Genomic DNA, 20841 nt, shown 5'->3' with positions numbered 1-20841 from the left:
AGAGAGAGTTGGTGACGATCACCGTATTCGAATGAATCACGAGTTGTGTAAACTTTCTTACGATATTACGATAATTTAGCTAATTAAAATCCAGCGGCAACGCGGTTTTAGTCATGTCGTGATAATGCATAAGGAATGCTTCAGTGAAAAAGCCATTTGAAGCGGTAGTTGGAGGAAAAAGGCATAAAGGTAGATCGTGGCGGAAGTGAAATGATCGATCATGCTGAGGTAGCGGTAATTGGACTTCATGTAAGAGACTGGAAATAGTGGGCTGGAGAGACATGCTTCGTCAGTCCGACGAATTATTACTAAGTTAAAATACAAAATCCTGTTTTTAGCATCTATCAACCCTTTTGTTGAAATTTTTTATAAGAGTCTCTACCTTAGTCACATATCTTAAACTGTTTTTACACCACTCCTAGCAAGTCAAAAATATTATATAAAAATATTTTTCTTATTTCATAAATATTTAAGTAAGTAATTTTTTTGCAATTTCTTTTAAATTACATATATCAAATCGGCGAACCTTTCAATTTGTAAAATTTAAAACAGTTTATCAGAGGCGAGGTATATTTATTTTTGGAAAAACAAATCCAAACACGATCAAAGGCTGTTAAATGTAGTATAAGCCAATCTTAAGACCATGTTAACCACTGAACGCTGTGTTTAGTTCCGACTTTTAGCGAGCAGAAGATTTAATATCGTTTTTTCACCAACCTGACTGAGCTACCATCCTTTCAAAGTGGGGGAATACTAAGGTCACGTTTTTAAAGTTATCAGGTTTGTTCATTTTTAATTTAATAAGGATTTTGTGCCTGTGTTTTTCAACTTTGTCAGTGTACCAAAAAATTTTAAAGTCTTGGAGTATTGGAGTAATGGACTGGCTCTGCCTTTTTGCCTGGTTCTATGTAGGTCAACGATAGTAAGGCTTATGCAATATATCGTTTATTTTAAGTGTTATTTTATTAAAAATTAAAATAAATTAATGAATTTTTAAATTTTAATCTGCTTTATTTACAATAACAATGAATACCAAAATGTATTTATAAAACCCTTAATGGAAAAAAATAATAACAATAAAAATGATAACAAGAAAGGTGATTAAATATAATACAAACAAAAACTTTAAGATGCAATTAATAAAAACTTAAATAATTTAAAAGTTGATTATGTGTGAATCAGTCTTAACTCGCTTTATGTTGTGTTGTCAAGTATTCATCTCGAAGACTGCGCGTCATTTGATGCCCAATACGTATGCGCATCCATTCTGGAGCCAGTTTCATAACGAAATACTGAAATGTAGGAAGATTTAGATATAAATTCATTTGATTAAAATAATATATTCAAATTAATTTAGGATAAAGATAAAGTCTCTATATGATAATATTTTATGTATGAATCAATAAAAATCATATATAAACTTTTTAACCAAACTAAATATAATAATTTTAATACAAATTTAAAAATATAATATTGAATTAATCAGAATTTTCTATTTTTATTTATTACTTATGTTTATTAAATCGTTATTATCTTCAAATATTTTTAATTCAAAAGTAAGTTTTCAACTAAAAATCAAAATTAAAAATATTTATGAATTACCCACCTGTAAGCCATGCGTCCAGTATCCTGTCGTCTCAATAGTTTTTCCCAATGTGAATACTGCGGAACGTGTGAAGCTCTTAACATTCGGTATTAGGAAACCACCTTTCATAACTGTATTCGAATATTGATTCATTTTAGTCACCAGAAATAGAGGTGTGACGCATTGTACTGTAATGTTGTATTCAGCCAATTCACGTTCCATCGCTTGCGTTAAACACTTGACGTAACGTTTTGTTGCTGCATATACTGCCATCAATGGTATGGGTTGCAATTCACTACCCGATGAAATATTAACAATAGCACCTTTCTTCTGCTTCTTCATATATGGAATTATCATCCGAGACATCATTGTTACTGCAGCCACGTTAATGTTAATCATATCCCATAATGTATCCTCGGGTATATTATCGAGTTCATCGGGAAAGTCATACATTTTTCCAACATTGTTTACTAAAATATAGAAAAATGAAAATCAAAAAAAAAATATTTTCATATCTGCTATATTCATATCATATCATATTAACACTAGTTTAGATATTCTGCAATAATTTCAATCCAAAAAATATAGATCCCCTAGTTTTTTACTAACACAAATATAACATATGTTTTTACATATAAAATATTTGATTTTAAGATATAGTTCTTAATATCTCAAAATATTGAATAAGATAAAACTGACAATGTTGCAAGACTGTAATGCCCACACCGCTCAAATTTTTTATTAAGGCAATACTTAGTCATTAATAATAGTACCCAATATATGTGAAATGGACTTCGTGGGTTTAATGGCGCTTCATTAAGCGTATTTCATAAAAAAAGATTTCATAAAAATTTATTGTTCTTTATAGAAATATATAATTAATAGATTAAAAGATAAGGTTTTAATATTTCAAAACTAAATTTTCGAAACTTAGTTCCAAAATTTGAAAACTTGTGAACAAGTCTTACCACTAAATATAAGTACACATATTGTTGACATCTATAACTAAACTTTAATTGATATATCGTATATATGATATATTGCAATTAGATTAAGTTTTATACGCATGCATCATCCTCGAAATTTTAAAAATTTATGATAGTAACGTAAGGTTGGACGGACCTGGACCTTACACTTCAATGACGTCATTGATATCAATCTTATAGTTTTGGTTAATATAATTATAAAAACAAAATTTAAGCGGATGTTGCTGGACTATTTGGTAGAAGAAAGTTAGGGAATACAAAAATTATATATACATCTAATGGATATTCAAAAGTATACATTTTAATGAGTTTAATGACTTTATTCTAATTAGACATAATTTGTAGTATTATTTTGTTATTTTGTATAACATTGTTTATGATATTTAAGATTGTAATTAAATCTTAGTTGTCCGTTATAGTTGTGAGTGGTGCTTGGCCGAATGGTGGGGACAGTGTACATATGCTTGTTCAAGCTGTTTATAGAAAGTTTCCTTTGTATCGTCATCTTTATCTTTCGTCGGGGCGTGCGCACAAATTAAAGTAATGTAGAAATATGTTGCCTTAATAAGGATTTTTGCGAGCCTTTGATTTATTGGTGTAAATGTTGAGACCAAATTTCTCAACTTTCGGCTTACCGCAAATCCGACTCCGAATTCGTGCTTTGTTGCATGGCAGCTGTAGTAGATGTCACAATGTTTAGAGTATTCTTATGCAGCCCATCGCATTTCCAGTAGGACGGTAATGTCAACCTTATAATTCTTGGGGATATTAAGCCAAGAAATATACATAGATGCACTTTCGGACATTCCAGTTGCATATTTTTTAAATTTTTAAACGTTTGCGTTTGTCGTCATCAGTAGATCATTTCCTTATCTGAGGCTGCCTCTTCGTTTGCATTGAAAGGAGTTTTTAAGTGATGTGTTCCATGCCCGACGCATAACCTTATATATCCATGAGGAGGATTTCGCTGCACACGTTAGTGCACTACGCACGTATGATTGTAGCTATCCAGAGTGGGTCACGCGGAGGCTGTGTGTTAACTTATAGAGAACAGTGACAAGGATCGCGCTGGCATTTACTATGTTAAATGCAATCAGACACTTTACCTTCTATGTTCACTCCCTCCAGTGGCGTCGCTAGGCGTCAGCGATGTCGGCGACCGCCGACGGCCTCGCGCCCGCAGGGGCCTCGCAAAAAGTTACCGACTGTGGATTCTAAGCACTTAATAAATATTTTGAGCAATTTGATTTGATAATGGCATTAACTATATTCGAAGTATCGAATATAGTTAAGTATATTCCCTAATGTTTATATAGTAATCAGACTCATGTTCACAGTTCCAGTCAGTATAGCTTCGACGAAAAGAAAGAAGCAAAGTTAAAAAAAGTTTAAGACGTACTAGAAAAGTATGATGGTCCAAGAGAGACTATCTTCATGATGATATAATTTAAAAAAAAATGGGGTGATACTAAAAGTATGAAAATTCATTTATTTTAATTTGTGTTTATTTTAAATTGATTAGCAATAAAACTTTCAATCATGCTTTGTCTTATTAGTGAATGTAACTTATTTACTTTTACAACTGGGTTATAAAGGGGGCCTCGCAATTCTGATGTCGCCGATGTGCAAAGTTTGTCTAGCTCCGCCACTGACTCCCTCATATTATCACCCCCTATATATTGATTGTAATTAAATCAATAAATAAAATTATTTATTTCTTACTTTTAAACAACAACTATAATTCATTCTTAATGTTTATTAAAACTTATAAATTGCATTTGTAATGCAAAAAATTGGTTATAAAAATTTTTTCATTGAGCCCGCTCCATTGGAAGTTTCTAGTTCAACGTCTAATTGTGGGTGACTAATATTACACAATTTTGATTTATGATATATGATCATAAAATTGCTATAATAACAATTAATAATTTGGTTGGTTAGTTTTAATTTAAAAATTGAATTTTGCTTATAAAGCAATGACTACGGCTGCTTCAGTTGAATTCCAAATAAAAAAAACAAAAATAATTATAAATTTTTACAACTAAAAATTGTTGAATTATATCTCAGAGTTTAAAAATATGAAAACAATTAACCGTAAACTATTAAAGTAAAAACCATGAAATACAAAAATTGTGTAAATGACACTTTTATACATTTTACCTCTTTCGTTTCCTCAGCTGAGTTGCAAGCTGAGTTCAATAAGTAAACCGTAAATTGTTTAAATACGCCTAAGCCATGACAAGGTTGAAATTTTAACTACCTGAACTTTTTTGTGGTCTCTTATATCTGTATCTCACCAGCTAGTAGCTACCAATGAAAGCCAAATATTTATGTAACTCCGTAGATGTACGCATGTAAGTAGACGTACACAACTGCATACAAAACGTAAAATCATTGCAATGAAAAAAATAACATTGGTAAGTATCTGTTAGAAGAAGTAATTATAAGGTTTAGCAAAAAAAAAAAACTGAAATTAAACGTTAATTTTGTTTATTGTCAAAACTTGCAATGGTTCAGCATTGAAAATTATTCAACCTTTAAAAATATTTAAGCTTAACTCATAAACCAAGGCAGACATTACATTGTCGACAATGAAACTCATGATTTATTTTAAAATCTGTAAAAATAATAAACATATCGCAAAGATTTCGCCTCAGATGCCTTTGGTTGTACTCGTATGTACATCTCGCTTCTCTGCTATAATAATAATAATAATAATAAGATAATAAAAATTTAATGATTTTTCTTTTTACAGTTCATTTAAACTTTGCCTTAAAGTTTGTTCAATCGCTGTGTTTATCTACAAAATAAACATTTAAATTAATATTGACCATCGCCAAGTTAAAAAATATTTTCCGTTTTTTATTTGAATTTTCCCCATCAACTGTGCATTAAAATTTGTTTATAAACAAGCAAATTTAGTTAATTAAATAAATAAGCTACTAAAATGAGAAAAACAATATTTAAACAGAACATATTATCGAACAGGTTAAATAAATAATTGCAGACAATTAGGAAAATTAATTTTCGTATTTGTTTGCACTTTTAAAATGAGGTGGAATCTATATAAAACTTTAGACAGTGGGTCCAATCGTCCAATAGAAATAGTATTAGAGTAAGAGTGTTATACGAGTACTCAACTAAATGAATGTCCAATTTAATGAATGGTAACTTTCTGCCATTGACTATACTTTTACTATAAAACTTTAGACAGTGGGTTCAATCGTCCAATAGAAAGAGATATACGAGTACTCAATTAAATGAATGTCCAATTTAATGAATGGTAACTTTCTGTCATTGACTATACTGTATACTCTATATAATTTATCTCTTCTTAATCTTTTCTTAATATATTAAATAAAATATTTTACCATTTGGAATATTTAGGACTTTAATAAAATAGGCTAAAGAAAATAATACATGGTTTAAGAAGGTTAACAGAAGCATTGAAATTAATTTAAGGTTTTTCACATCATATTTTACAGTTATAATTATAACCACACTTCTGAATGCAATTTTTATTAACATAATTTGACGTCGAGAACCGTATCAAGTAGGCAAAACAAGCGTTTAGTCGCTTAAATAAAGCCTTGTTCTCCAGACTTTAGTTATCATGTCGAAGTAAAATACGAATATTTAACTCCAACATAAAATCTTGCCTCTTATATGGATGATATAATAGAGTTAAGGTGATGAATCACCAACTCAGACATCTGCATATCAACATCAACATCCTATATGGATGTCAATCTTGGTATGCTGCGGCAAAGGGCATCAGTGCACTACAAGTTTTCGAAAATCCGTCATCACGCAAAATTGTTAAAGTATTTTGGTCAAATACAATTCAAAATGGTCTTTACGTTTATTGTCTTTAACTCAACAAAAACCTATAAGAACCGAAATCAAAAAACGCAAATGGAACTGGGCCGATTACAGTTTAAGCATACCGACTGGTGACACCAAAAGAATGGTGATTAAGTGGAACCCGTTGGGTAGCAGAAGAAGGGACGAAGACAGTTGGAGAAGGGAAACTGATATGGAAATGTCTCACAGGCGGAAATGCTGGGGAGAGTTGAAACTACTACTCAACAATCGTACCGAGTGAAATATCTTTCACTCTAGGAGGCTCTATGCTCCTCCTAGCGAATACCAACTTTTTTATCACTATTGTGCTATAACAACCTAATAACTAACATATATAATTTAAGAATGTTGTTTACTGGAAAAATTGGCTACTATAATCTTATAAAACTAAAAAATTATGATAATACGAAAAAGTTTTACAATTCAAAACAATCTATTTATAATTATAATTTTAGAAATAACAACACAATGCTTACCAAGGATGCCAATAGGTATTCCGGATAGTTCTTGCTCAATGTGTGTATAGATTTCACGTCCTTTGGAAAAGTCTGCTGCAATCCATTTCGTTTTTACTTTGAATTCGCTTTCTATACAAAAAAAAAAAAACAAATTTATTTTAATTAGTATTTCACAATAAAAAATAAAACATTAGATAAATAAATTTATATGTGTATATATGTTTAATATAAATATATATATATATATAATGTATAAATAATATACATAAACACATAAAACTATTATTTTCCGAGGCACAATTTTCTACAACTTACCATAAATAAAAAATACTGCACTAATAAAAGTTTTTATTCTTTTTCAATTAGTTTAATATATTATAAATGTTAGCTTTAAATAAATTATAGCTAGAAAAGATCCGGAATATATTGAATCATTTGAAAATTTGTAAAGAAATGCTTCATTAATTCATAACGACAGATTTTGATATTGATACAATATTGGTTTTAAAATGCACGCTTTTTTAAACGTTCACTAAGTTGTTCAGCAATTCATAAAATTCATTTGTTTTTATATTTATTTAATATTTTTCATTCAAGTATTTTTTATAAAAATATGAATTAAATGGTAAGTGAAATTCAAAGAATTTATTTGTCGATTCTTGAAAGTTCATCCCTTTCCTCAACTTTCAGACCCATAACACTGCAAAATTACACTAGTGGACTCTTAAATATTTAGTTAGAATGGGGTCTATAAGGGGTAAAATGTATAAATAAATAAAATTTTTTAGATACAATCTAAGCGTTTAAATATTTCTTACTAAATAAGTTAACGAGTCAAGTGATATTTTATAATACATATTTTTTTTTTTTTATTATAAGGCTTATTAAGTATAGCACGACATTGGCAACACACAAAGGTCCTCAGCTGTGAAATGTTATGAAAAATATTAGTATGTAGCATATTTAACAAATATTCTAACACGGAATTAGTGACTTATGCTTCTTCCATAGCATATATAAGAAATTTACTATTATAATAAAAGTGAGCTATGAATGATTTATATATAAAATTATAGATGAAATCTTTTAATATATGCCGCTTGACTACCTTAGTGTTGTTTTCAAATGAATTATGTTTATAATTTCCATAAATTGATGAAATATTATAATTTTGACTAACTCTTTCGATAAAGATTTGAAAGACATTTTTAAGAGAGAATGTAAAATTAATAGTGGATTAGAAATCTTGATTTGTAGCAAGTGATTTGTTATTTGAAGTCTATAGTACTTGGAGTTGGAATCTGCTTCGAACTATTTAAATATTAGATGGTAACATAACTGGATATTTTATGCTAAGACTGTTGATAATTTTATAAAAACTATTCATTCAATATTAATAGTAAATGTTTTTTTTTGTATAATCTGAATTATTCAGAAAATTGGAGAGGAGATATGTGAAAATGAAACATATGTACATATATATACTATGTAAAAAATATGTGAAATTTATAATTAAAAAGATTCATGTCTTTCGGTATGATAGTTCGGATAGAACTATGGTCTTCTTAGTAATAAGTATCTAATCGAGTGGAACGGCTAGATTAAGACCAGTTAGGAACAGTTAAATATATAAGTTATATCGAGGCTATGAATTAGTTAAGCGTATTTATATTTAACGGATTCGTTAGATTGGTTACATGAACGGTTTAAAATGCTTTGATTTGGAAGTTATTTGATTCGCTGTATGTCCAGATTTTCGATTGAAGAATTAAGTTACTAAGAATAAAAAGGCTTTGTGTACTACCAAGAGGCGACAGCAAGTCGGAGATGGGTCTTGTGGGCAGAGGCTAATAGACCAAGGATGACACTTGTTTGCGAAAGCCAACATATTAAGCAATGTAAGTATTGAATTTAAATAGTTGTGTTCGTAGACTAGTCATTGTAATATGTATCATTGTAGTTGTTTTATTAATTATTAAATAATATATGAATATTTATGATGTGAAAATTGTATAGTAAGGTTGTATATAAAGTTTTTCATTACATATTTTGAAACATTTACTAAAATTTTGTTCATTAAAGATATGTTTTATTTTATTATTTAAATCTTTTGTATTTAATAACTTACCAATTTCATTGGCCACAGCAACCAGTTTCTCCTTTGTTCGTGAAATGAGTACCACATTAACGCCTTGTTTGGCTAATTCCTTAGCGTACTCTTTACCGATGCCATCCGTAGCACCTGTGATAACTGCAAAAAGATATTTTTAATAAATAAAAGTAGTACGAAAGGTGAAAAAAGTTTAACAATAATAAGCGAAATGTTTTTTAATTAGCACGCATTTGATAATTGGTTATATTCGCTGCAGTAATGAGCATATTGGGGTTTAATAAGGTTGCCTTTAGTGTTAATTGAATTTGTATCTTGGAAGTTAAATACGAAATCCATCAATGAAATTATTTCTAACAAAATTCATGCAGATGTGAAAATAGTTTTCTTGAAATTAAAATTCACACTGTATTTAGAAAATAAAAAAAATATTCAAATATTGTTTGTGGGTTTATTGCTTTGAGATTTGAATGCTTCATTGCAACCAAATGCAGCTATGAACTTTTTGAAATATCTGGTCAAGTTGCACTCAGTGCAATGTTTATTCAACGGAAGCGGTTGAAGCTGTGAAGCGAAGGTGTATTCCAAAATATTGCATATTGAAGTGTACATTAAAGTAAATTTACTTTACCATGTGTTTTCAAAATTTTGCAATTAATATTGTTTGTATTCATTAGCAAGTAACAATATTTGCAAAATCATGTAAATAATTTGGACACTTGGAAGCAAAACAAAATTTAGTACAGGTTCTGCTCGCTTCATGCGGTAATTGCTTAATATTTAGTTAATCATACTTGATATTTGAGAAAAACTATATAATCATGTCTAAAAATAAAAAAAATAAGCAAAAAAGTATTAAAAGTTTCTTAACAGTATAGAAGAGTATAGTATAGAATGAATAGAGTCCATTCCTTTAAGATTGATAACCTTATAAATCAGGCTATATAATCGGTTAACATTGAAACACCAACATAAAGGATTAACATTATTGCCAATGTGATAAATCTACGATAGGAATACCAAAGCTGTAATAAGAACGGAAGCAAACAGATTTTAGAAAGTGTTTATGGTATAAATGTGTTATACAGCATTAGCACTGAAAGCTAAACCCATCTTATTCTTATAGTTCTTGAAATAATAATAGAGAATAAGTTGGAGAATAAGTTTACTGGTCCATGACTTTAGAAAGTAATTAATTCTTATAATATAGCCTAAATTAAATTTAGACTTTTGTTGGTGGTTAGGCATTTCAACATCGGTAGAGAGATCATCCACAGCAGGTTAGATAGGTTCAATACTTCACATTCAAAGAATAGTCAGGGGTTTTCAAACCGAAGAGCGGCAACAAATTGTTTATAATTATTCGTAAATTTAATATAGTCACTATCAATACAAATGTGAGTTTGAATTCATATCCAAACCCAAAACATTTTAAGCTGAAATCTCGAAAACCCTTAAAAATGTCTGTAGTAAATAATTTAAATAATTGGAATTTCAAATGTGTTAAAAGCGGTATACCGCGATTATCAGCAGTAATGATCATTATTGCTAATAATCATTGCTATTAATGGATAATCACTAAGCATTAAACATTTCTAAGCTTTATTTTATTAATCCATTTGATTACTAAGTAGTTTTTTTTTAGCAGATCAAATTGAATAGTTATGATTTCTGGTGCCAAACCCTTTACAAACATAGAATAACCAATTTTATGGCTTCGAGCGTTAGTGTAAATAAAGTACTTACAATAACAGATATTGAGATCTTTATATATATTTGGACTAGATCTTGATATTAGGTTTTGTTATTAAGGGAACTTATAGTACTGCATTCTTTTGAAGTATTTTTCGATGATTTTTCAGTTGGCAACACTCCGATGAATGTGTGTTTTCCAAGTATTCGTAGTTAAAGGATTGATCGGATGAAAAAGATTTTTTCATAACCATAGAAAAAGAAGAGATACAGGTACTAATATCTTTACAAACTCTGTGCTTGTATATATATTTGTCTGTAATTCATCTTATTGGATTTAGTTTCAGTTTAGTTATTTGCTTAATATAATATATTTTTATTTGTTACGCATATAGACAGTCTTTACTCCTGAAAAAGTGAACGCTGCTATTTAACAGTTCTACGTTAAGACTTTATGTACTTTCTACTACGAAACTCAAATAATGGAGCTAAAGACATTAAATAAAAATATCTCAACTTTTTTGGAGAAGAAAAGTATCACTTTAGTAGTAGTGCAAATATACGTGGACTTAAACGGAAACATGGTGTGGGCAATATTATCAGTTACTATTATTATTAATATAACTCAAGATGTATTGTGACCAAAACAAATCTATTAGTTATAATGTTAGATTTTTGATAAATTTTAGAACGGTTTGGGGTTTGTTGTTTAAGTGTATATATGGGCGCATAACAATACAACCTAAACGTTGTTGTCTTTTGTGTTATTGAAAGTGCTTTTCAAAATTTATGTGGGTAGTGTGAGATAGAAATCCTTTGTCTGGAATGAGATGGGCACTCTAAAAAATACTATCCTAGTTTTCGATGTCAATTTCACGAAATTGACAGACATCGGAAAGATTCAATTTATTTAAGTGGTGCGTCAATTTGACTAACCATTTGCCGATTCAATTATAATTGATAAATGTTCGGGATCAAAGGGTAAAACCCAGATGCAGATGTACCCCAGAATAGTGCTTTTGGCACTGAGCTTCCCCCTGCGTAAGACCATTATGCGTGGTGTAGAGCTTGCATGCGTAAGACATTCTACACGCTGTGATCCTGTTAAGTTGAACATAGTGGATTTAGACCAGAGAATGTCGATAAATAATTCTGGTGGACGAGACGAACAATCTATCCAAGTTAAATATATGCTCGAAGAACAACAATTGCCTCGGAAAAAGATAAATGATCGATTTTAATAAATTAAAATAAATTAATTTTATATTTTATTTTTGATTTTGCTGTTTGATATTTTAATTGTTATTTTACCATTTTCCCATTTTATTTGCTCCATAAAAACTGAATTCAAATTTTTAGGAATATGTATTTAATTCTAAAATTTAGCTTGAATATATACTCTTATACAGATGTTCTGAATATATGAATGTATGCATTTTAATAAACTTTATATATATATGGTACATATAAACTGAGAAATTGAAAAAAAGAATCAACTTGAATTTCGGAATAAAAACTTTTGGATGGTCTATAAACAAATGACATTTCTGAAACTCATTGACACAGCACGCGACAAGAAATATCATTATTATTATTATTTTCAGTTGAAAAACTTTAATTATAAGCAAGAAAAAATTTTGTCATTAATCAGTTAACCTCCGACAATGATTTAACAAATTGTGGATAAAATGAAAAACAACATTATTAAAAGGCTTACTTTTTGTTTAAATAAATTACATATTTATAATTAAATATTTTTTTCATTTTTTATAATAAAAATTTATAAACGGAAAAGCCATTTGTTATAAAAATCACATTATGAAAAAAAAAGAAATCGATTTAAAAATGCTACTGATAGAAATGTTAGCAAATAGTTTATAAAGCCGGGAATAATAAGATAATTATGTACAACTCTAGTAATAACAAATACAAGTAGTCAAGTATACTTTCTTCCATCGTTCCGAAGTTGAATGACATATGTACTTGTATTCATCGTGCTGCTCTGTGATAGTTGCAATAAAAATTTATGCACGTACTGTGCATCGACAAGATACAAGATACAAAGAAAAGCAGCGTTGCATGGCAATTACCGATTGCATTACCACACTTGTTATTGGGTTTTGAAAGAAAGCGCAAAAAAAATAAATTGTTTTTGGCTTAAAATTAAAAATTTTTGAATAAAATATTTATAGTAAACTACAATACAAAACTTAGAGTTCAAATATGGTTACAAGTTAACTGACAATTTATATTTCAGTATTGTAAACATTGTAATCAGTCGAAATCAAAACCAAAAAAATGATATTAAATATCTTTAGTACGGACTCACAGAGCTAGTGGAATGAAGTTCTCAAAAAATTGGAGGAAAGAAAACTTGACAACCACTTGAAAAATAATGTAGACCAACATCAAGCAAAATAGTTTCTTATCACAGCAAAGTAAATATCAAATAAAGTAAGAATACTTCGTTATGCCTGATAGACTTAAAGGTTCTCTATGATTAGTATACAGACTTCAACATTTTCTCTGATCACAGTATCGATTATCGTAACCTGATGTATAAGTTAACTAAGTTGAATAATTCCGACACTGGTGAATTTTGTGAAATACCTACCAGGGTCACTATTAATATTTTGATGATTTATTACTACTCTCGATATGGATTATCAAGACAAGAGTGCATCTTAAAGGTTTTCTATGATTAGTATACAGACTTCAACATTTTCTCTGATTACAGTATCGATTATCGTAACCTGATGTATAAGTTAAGTAAGTTGAATCATTCCGACACTGGTGAGTTTTGTGAAATCCCTACCAGGGTCACTATTAATATTTTGATGATTTATTACGACTTTCGATATGGGTTATCAAGACAAGAGTGTATCGATCAACTTTCACATTTAGCGATGAAGTCCCATTCTTTGCTGCTGTGAAACGCTGGTACAATAATTTTAATCGTGACCGCAGTTTGCTTACTGACGATATTCGAAAAGGTCGTCCAAAATCAGTTGTTGTACCAGAAAACATTGATATTGTGCTGAAATTGATATTTGTGATGCAAGATCATCATGTGGCATACCTAAGCATTACTTTCACCAGCATATATAAAATATTGCACTATGAAATATTACAATTTTGACAAACTCTTTCGATAAAGATTTGAAAGACATTTTTAAGAGAGTATTTAAAATTATTAATGGATCAGAAATCTTTATTTGTAGCAAGTGATTTGTTACTTGAAGTCTATAGTACTTGGAGTTAGAATCTTCTTCGAATTATTTGAATATTAGATAGCAACTGGATACTTATCCATTGCCTATCCGATTATAACGGAATTAGGCAACATCTCTCTAAAGGACATATTGGCATTCTTAACTGCTACTCGTCTATGGAACTGAAGTGGGTATGCCACAATAATCCTCGAGGATGCAGTGACGCAGTGACTACTTCCCAACCTTTTTCTTTGAAAAAAAAAAAAACTGGATATTTTATGCTAAGACTTTTAATAATATTATAAATACAGTTCACTCAATATTAAAAGTAAATGGTTGTTTCATATAAATTGGATTTTCCAGAAAGTTGAAGAGGAGATATGTGAAAATGAAACATATGTACATATATATACTATGTAAGAAATATGTGAAATTTATAATTAAAAAGATTCATGTTTTACACGAGCATTCGGGAGCAAAATTCTTAAAACATTAGTAACATCTTGGTAAACATAATATAGTCTTTAAATATAATATATAGATTATGAGTATAAATACATAATTTCTTGGCGTTGTGCGTTATTTGTACGAATTGGAAATATATAAATTATTAAGACATTATATGCCTATTTCTGTATTGGTTGAAGTATTTAAGATAAATAAGAAACGTCCACAATAACGGGGCTCTTAAGGATTTGCAACCCTAACAGATCGATTAGGTTTTCTATGCTGTATGAGACCGCACTGTCTTTATGTGTTTTACTATGAATGGTAATATTGCGTGACCATAGGCATATATGTTAATTATCTTTAATTGAACTTTTATTAACTCATTCATAGATATAAAAAGAATTTGAATAGTTTTGTTAAATACTTAGAATCGAATTTTTATTTTTATAGAGTCATGTGTAGTATGGAATTAAAAAAATGCAAGAAAAATCTTTAATGGAAGTGTAGTAATTGGAGAAATGGAGGAATGAAATCATTTACATATATCAGTAGTGAATATTATAATAAATTTTAAATGATTACTATTTTTAAAATATATAAAATATATTTCATATAAATAATATATAAGTAAAAAACACAGAATTAAATATTTTTTTGTTTAAGGTTTACGTATAATGAGAACTATTGACGAAAAATTATATTTTGTTCAGTTTTATATAAAAATTTTTTATTCCATATCTCTAGGCAATTCATTAGTTAAATTGTTATATTACAAGGTAAATATTTAAACATTTTTTTTTTATATTATAATAATTTAACTCTGTTTTTGTAGATTTTGTAACGCCGAATGCTAATTTGTGCAAATATGAATTTTGTTACAAGCTAAAAAATGTTGATGAAAATAAATGTTTTAAAATTAGATATGTAAATGCATGAATATTTGTTTTGGGCATTCATCAGTGATGACAAACAAAAAATTTGTAAATTTTACTAAAAGCCTTCAAAATCTCTGGTCAATATATTATTTTCAAAATAAGTAAAAAGTAACTATATAATATTTTTAGTACGAATTTTTTAATTGAGATAGTGTTTGAACTAACGACTCATACGTGCATGGCATATACATATGTTATAATCCATATTCATTCCTGTACCCGAGGTAGACTTGAGTTACAGAGTTAATAGAAAGGATTGCTATGAGAACTCACAGCTATAGTACTGCTATGTTATACTTATTTAATTTCTTTTAAATATATATCATATCAATATCGGCTCATATCTACTATATAATCGCATTTCGTTATGAAATTTCATTAAGAAATTCAAGAGTTAATTATTTATGCCGAAAGCTACGCTTTTTATGTAGACAAAGAGGCTATTTTTAAAAGTTAGAATAATTTTAGAATTATTTTTAAAAAATTAGAAATTTAAAATATTATTCCCAGAAAAAAATAATCAAATTAATTAACTCAATTAATATTTTAAATCGAAAACTATATACCAAAGTAGATCAAAAACAAAACAAAATAGAAAGTCAATATAGATGATAGAACAAAGAGGATGACGTATATATAATTTAAATAATATTAATTTAAAGTAGATCATAATCCTGATGATAACTCTCAAGGAGAGTCGAAATATAGAGTAAAATAAAAAATATAAAATGCTGAATTATTTAACAAGAAGGGACCTACAGTCAGATAAATATATATATATATATATATATATAGGAAGACAATGTTTATGCGTATATTGCATGATTCTTAATATCGTTAACTAGAAGACGTTATCAGAATATCATACGAAATGAAAGAGTTTAATATTCTCAATAGACAATAGTGTCAAAGAAGAAGGTGCCTATTCAGACTTTTACCAATCAGCAGATTATAGTGAATATCAATTAACAGAATTAATAATGGGTCTAAGTAATAGAAAAACACATTATCTTGAAAAAATGCTGAAGATAATTAACAGATTTTTTAAATATTTTTATTATGAGTTAGTCCTGAACTTAAGCTTGAAAATACTCCACAGAGATAAATAAATAATATTATAGTAATTATTTGAAAAAATATTTTTTTGTCTTCAATTTAATTTTTTTTTTTTTTTGTTATGATATATACGTATGTATGTAACATATATATAAACGTTATAATACTGCTGTTCTTTTACATAAAACATATGGTTTAAATGGCTATTTTAAATGAACATAATACACTGCATTTAAACAAAATATTATTAACAAAAAACGATTATATACAAGATATAGAAGATATAGTACGTTATGATGAAAGTGGTTGTTCTGCAAAACTCTATAGTATGGATTGGAGAAAAGTTTATTTGAGCAGAAGCCGACTGAAACCTGCGCCACAGTAGACATCAAATAGCTTAGTAAATAGAAAATAATTACAAAATGAATAATTGAAAATGAGCTCAGAGTTAAGTTCTACAAGTGCTAGAGAGAGAGCAAGAGCACGCTAAATGTTCAAAGAAAACAAAAAAAGAGATAAGTTCGAAATACTGTAGTTACTGTTGTATTTGTAAGAATTTAGGGAATTTCACGATATAGTCTTTCTGGATGTGAACAGTAGAAAACATTCGAACTGAGCTATTAGTAAATATATAAAATTATCGAGTCTTCTTCTTCTTTTTTGCTTCATGAAATGCAAGTTAGTGTCTAAAGCACTTTCACCCAATAGTTTCTGTGATCACTAGTATAACCCACTGTAACAATAGTTTCATTGCATACTGATAATCAGTTATACAGTTGAATTTACAGAACTATAGTTTGAAGTCCAGCATATTGGAATATATAATCCATTTGTTTGAGGATAGTATAATTCTGAATAAGTCTGAGCATCAATAGAATATAAACAATTTCAGCATTCTGTATTTGATATATATACTGTTGTATACTATCGACACTATCATTTCTGATATACCATGATCGAGTTCAACTAATAGAGAGGTTTTTATTTAAATTAAATCATTCGAATGTTTACAGCAACCCAAGTACAAGGATTTGTGTTGGTTTGGGCGGATGTTATGATAGTCATTATTAATACAAATGTGTACCGCGATGGTTCTTTAAAGATATGGTTAATCAAACATTTTAATACTTTACTAAGAAAGAGATTTTATACCATTACACAAGCCACACACTAACCAACATGGAATGGAAAAAAACGTTGAAAATTTTAATTCATTCTAACTCAAAGCCAACTCCACGACCAGCAAACGCAAATCTACTTGACTTATCGGATCGAGACATTTAATAGGTTCAAGTTAGAACTAAAACATAGTTAAGTATTGGTAAGCCCCAATTTATTCTCACTCACGGCCATCTCAACGGTCGCCTCCACGGCCACCTCTCTAACCACTAAACGCAAATCTACTTGACTTATTGGATCAAGACATTTTATAGGCTAAAGTTTGAAGTAAAACATAGTTAAGCGTTGGTAAGTCTAGGAAAATTTATTGATCCAAATGGCTGACGAATTTATAGTTTTAGATTCGTGTGGCCTGCGACTCTGAATTGTACGTTGATTAACTCAAAACCGTGCTTTGTGCAAAAAGTTGGTTTTAAAAAAGTATTGATATATTTAGTATTTCAGAAACGTTACAGTCTTTGTAATATTTTTTTAATTTGTTGAAGAATATTTATTTCCACATAAAAAATACTGCTCTTTAAAGAATAGCAGTGTATTTGGGCTGCCTGATATGTGTAATGTAAGAGTAGTTAGTATCATGTTTTTGGAACAATATGATCCATTTCCTTATTTTGGCGGCGATAACCACGCTTATTGTAGTTGTTTATTTCGTTTCTTATTTATAGAAATTTTCAGAACTTGATACGAGAAGTGTTAACATAGATTATACATTATTAAAATTTAATTTAGTTTGTTTATACTTATTTTGATGGCAATATATTAGAATTCATTAAAATTGAAATAAGCGAATGCTTCAAATTTGTGCTGTGGATTATTTAACCTTGTTACAAAATTATAATATAATCCAGAAATTGTTAATACTGTTTCTTTTACAGAATGAAATCAATTCTTGAATGTAATTAAATTAATTAAATTTTCAAAAAATTTCAGAAAAAACATTTACAACAATTAATCTTACCTGCCCATTTTCCAAATTTCTCGGTTAGCGTCTGTGGTAGCTGCGGTTGAAAATATGGTTCCAGTAAGGACTTCACTATCATCACTGTTGATTTGAAGTTATCAAATAGGAACGCAGTGATGGCTAAGAATCCGATCAAGTAAATAAAGTACGAAATCAATTGCCAAATGAATGCCATTTTCAGTAGCGTAAATATGCTCACTTCCACGACTGTTGACATTATAATAAGTAAAGTTTTTGTAATAAAATTTTATACACAAAAAGCAAAAGAAGAATTTTTTTTATTCTTATCAGTTTGAATTATCATAAACTATATGCGCTTATCAAATTCTTTATTTATTTATTTTTTATTTTTCAGATATAGTCTACTACACTACTGAATTCACTTTTCGAATAGCACTTTTTACTGGTACCACTATTATTCATTTATTCACATATGGAAAAACTGTAGGCAACGCTAGAGCATGGTCAACATAATCACTTATATTCCTAATTTTTACATCACTGGTATTATGGGCTGATAAAGCAAAACTATTGAGTACTTCAGTGTTTTTGCTTGCTTCAGCGTGAAATGCTAAATTTAACCCACAATTGAACTTCACTATTTAAACTTTCAGTTCGAATTGACTGAGCTACTTTTCTATTCGATTTTCGAATTATTATAGACTTTTTTTAAAAAATGCAAAGATACTCTATTTCATTGCGCCTATTCAATTGAATAATTGAATAATTGAAGACTTGAATTTTGTATCGGAACGCAAACCGCAGCAACGAACGCCGAACGCGAACTGATTGAAGTGCTGCAGACGTTAAATGGCGAAGCACACATTCAATTTGAGTTGCAAGCGGAGCTTCAGATACTGAAACGAATCCAAAAACCAAAAAAAAAAAAAACAAAAATAATTTAACATGAAATTGTACAAGAAGTTACATTATCAGATTCGTTTACGGGTACATGCAGGCGCGATGGATGCTTCTGCAATGGTTTTGTTCCGCTTCTGAGTCACCGCTTGGAAGCTGTGCTTCAGCCATATTCAGCTGTTGTAATCTCTTTACGATTCTGAACTCTTGATATTGTTGTTGTTGTTTTCGGCTTGAAAATTTTGGTACTACACAATCACTTACAGAAATTTTTGGGAAAAACTAGTTTGTTACAATATGAAAAATAAAACGAAATAAGAAAATTTTAATTAAAAAAAAGTGATTACATTTGTTGTTGCTATTTAAGCTGAAATTACAAAGAACAGGTTTCCCTTGTAACGAAGCGACAACTATTTTCGGGTTTCTTGTTGCAATTGTGACCCATTTTTCGCGGCACTTACCGAAATGAAATGCTTACATGCACGGCTTCTGATTCATGTGTGAAGAAAGAATACATAATAAATGCAATTTAATGAAATTTTTTTTTTTTTTTTAATAACAACATATTAATTCATTAAAAAATTAATTAAATAAATTTTATAGTATTTATTTTTTTATATATGGGCTAATTGGTTTAATAAAACAATCGTTTATATTAAAAGTTTACTTATACGAGTATTTATCTAATATTTTGACTAAGCTTGGCATATGGAGTCTAAACAAATTATATACGGACTATAAACTAATTAAAAAATTCGAATATTTCTTAAGACCACTGATGATGAGTACTTGGCAATACTCGAAACAGCCAAGAGACGTTGTATGGTCAGCCAAATTTCAATAAATTAATAAAAATTTTTGTTCTTGTCTTTTCTTTGCTATTCGAATCCGTCTAACTTTTAAATAAATTAATTTTATTAAAAATTAATCGAACAAAACACTTGTTTATATTAAAAGTTAACTTATATTATTTTCAAATTTTGACTAACATCGATAATTTCCTTCATCTGAAGGAAGTTATGGTCAGCCAAATTTCAATAAATTAATTAAAATTTTTGTTCTTGTCGTTTCTTTTCTATTCGAATTCGTCTAACTTTTAAATAAATTTATTTTATTAAAAATTAATCGAACAAAACACTTGTTTATATTAAAAGTTAACTTATATTATTTTCAAATTTCGACTAACATCGATAATTTCCTTCATCTGAAGGAAGTTATTGACATAAAAGATAAACTTATAAATAGTAAATATAAAATAAAATAAATATAAAAAAATTTGTCATAAAATAAAAATAAAAAACTTTATAAAAAAAATTTAATTTAACGATATCCGAAATAACTTAATAAAAAAAAATTTCGGATTTTTAAATTTTCTTACTATTACTTTAATTTCTATCTAAGGCTGTGTGCGAGTTCGAGTAAATTAAGGTAAAGTACCATAAATTGAAATTTTCTAGAAATTTTTTTTTGCTCTGCACTTATGTAAGTATTTATT

The 20841-nt window shown here is 28.7% G+C and overlaps 1 protein-coding gene across 1 annotated transcript; it reads right to left on the bottom strand.

Moving 5' to 3' along the window:
• Positions 1 to 943: 943 nt before the first annotated feature.
• LOC119689604 (hydroxysteroid dehydrogenase-like protein 1) lies at positions 944 to 19677 on the bottom strand. The gene is made up of 5 exons (XM_038104472.1): positions 18486 to 19677; positions 9022 to 9144; positions 6912 to 7022; positions 1607 to 2055; positions 944 to 1292 (listed from the first exon to the last, which is right to left on the bottom strand). The coding sequence occupies exons 1-5, from the start codon at positions 18703 to 18705 to the stop codon at positions 1185 to 1187; spliced, it is 1011 nt and encodes a 336-aa protein (XP_037960400.1). The 5' UTR covers positions 18706 to 19677; the 3' UTR covers positions 944 to 1184.
• Positions 19678 to 20841: the final 1164 nt, after the last annotated feature.

The sequence above is a fragment of the Teleopsis dalmanni genome, chromosome X, assembly GCF_002237135.1.
Source record: "Teleopsis dalmanni isolate 2A chromosome X, ASM223713v2, whole genome shotgun sequence".
Classification (NCBI taxonomy): domain Eukaryota; kingdom Metazoa; phylum Arthropoda; class Insecta; order Diptera; family Diopsidae; genus Teleopsis; species Teleopsis dalmanni.
The sequence above is the reverse complement of the archived record's forward strand: the minus strand, read 5'-3'. Positions and strand labels throughout refer to the sequence as shown.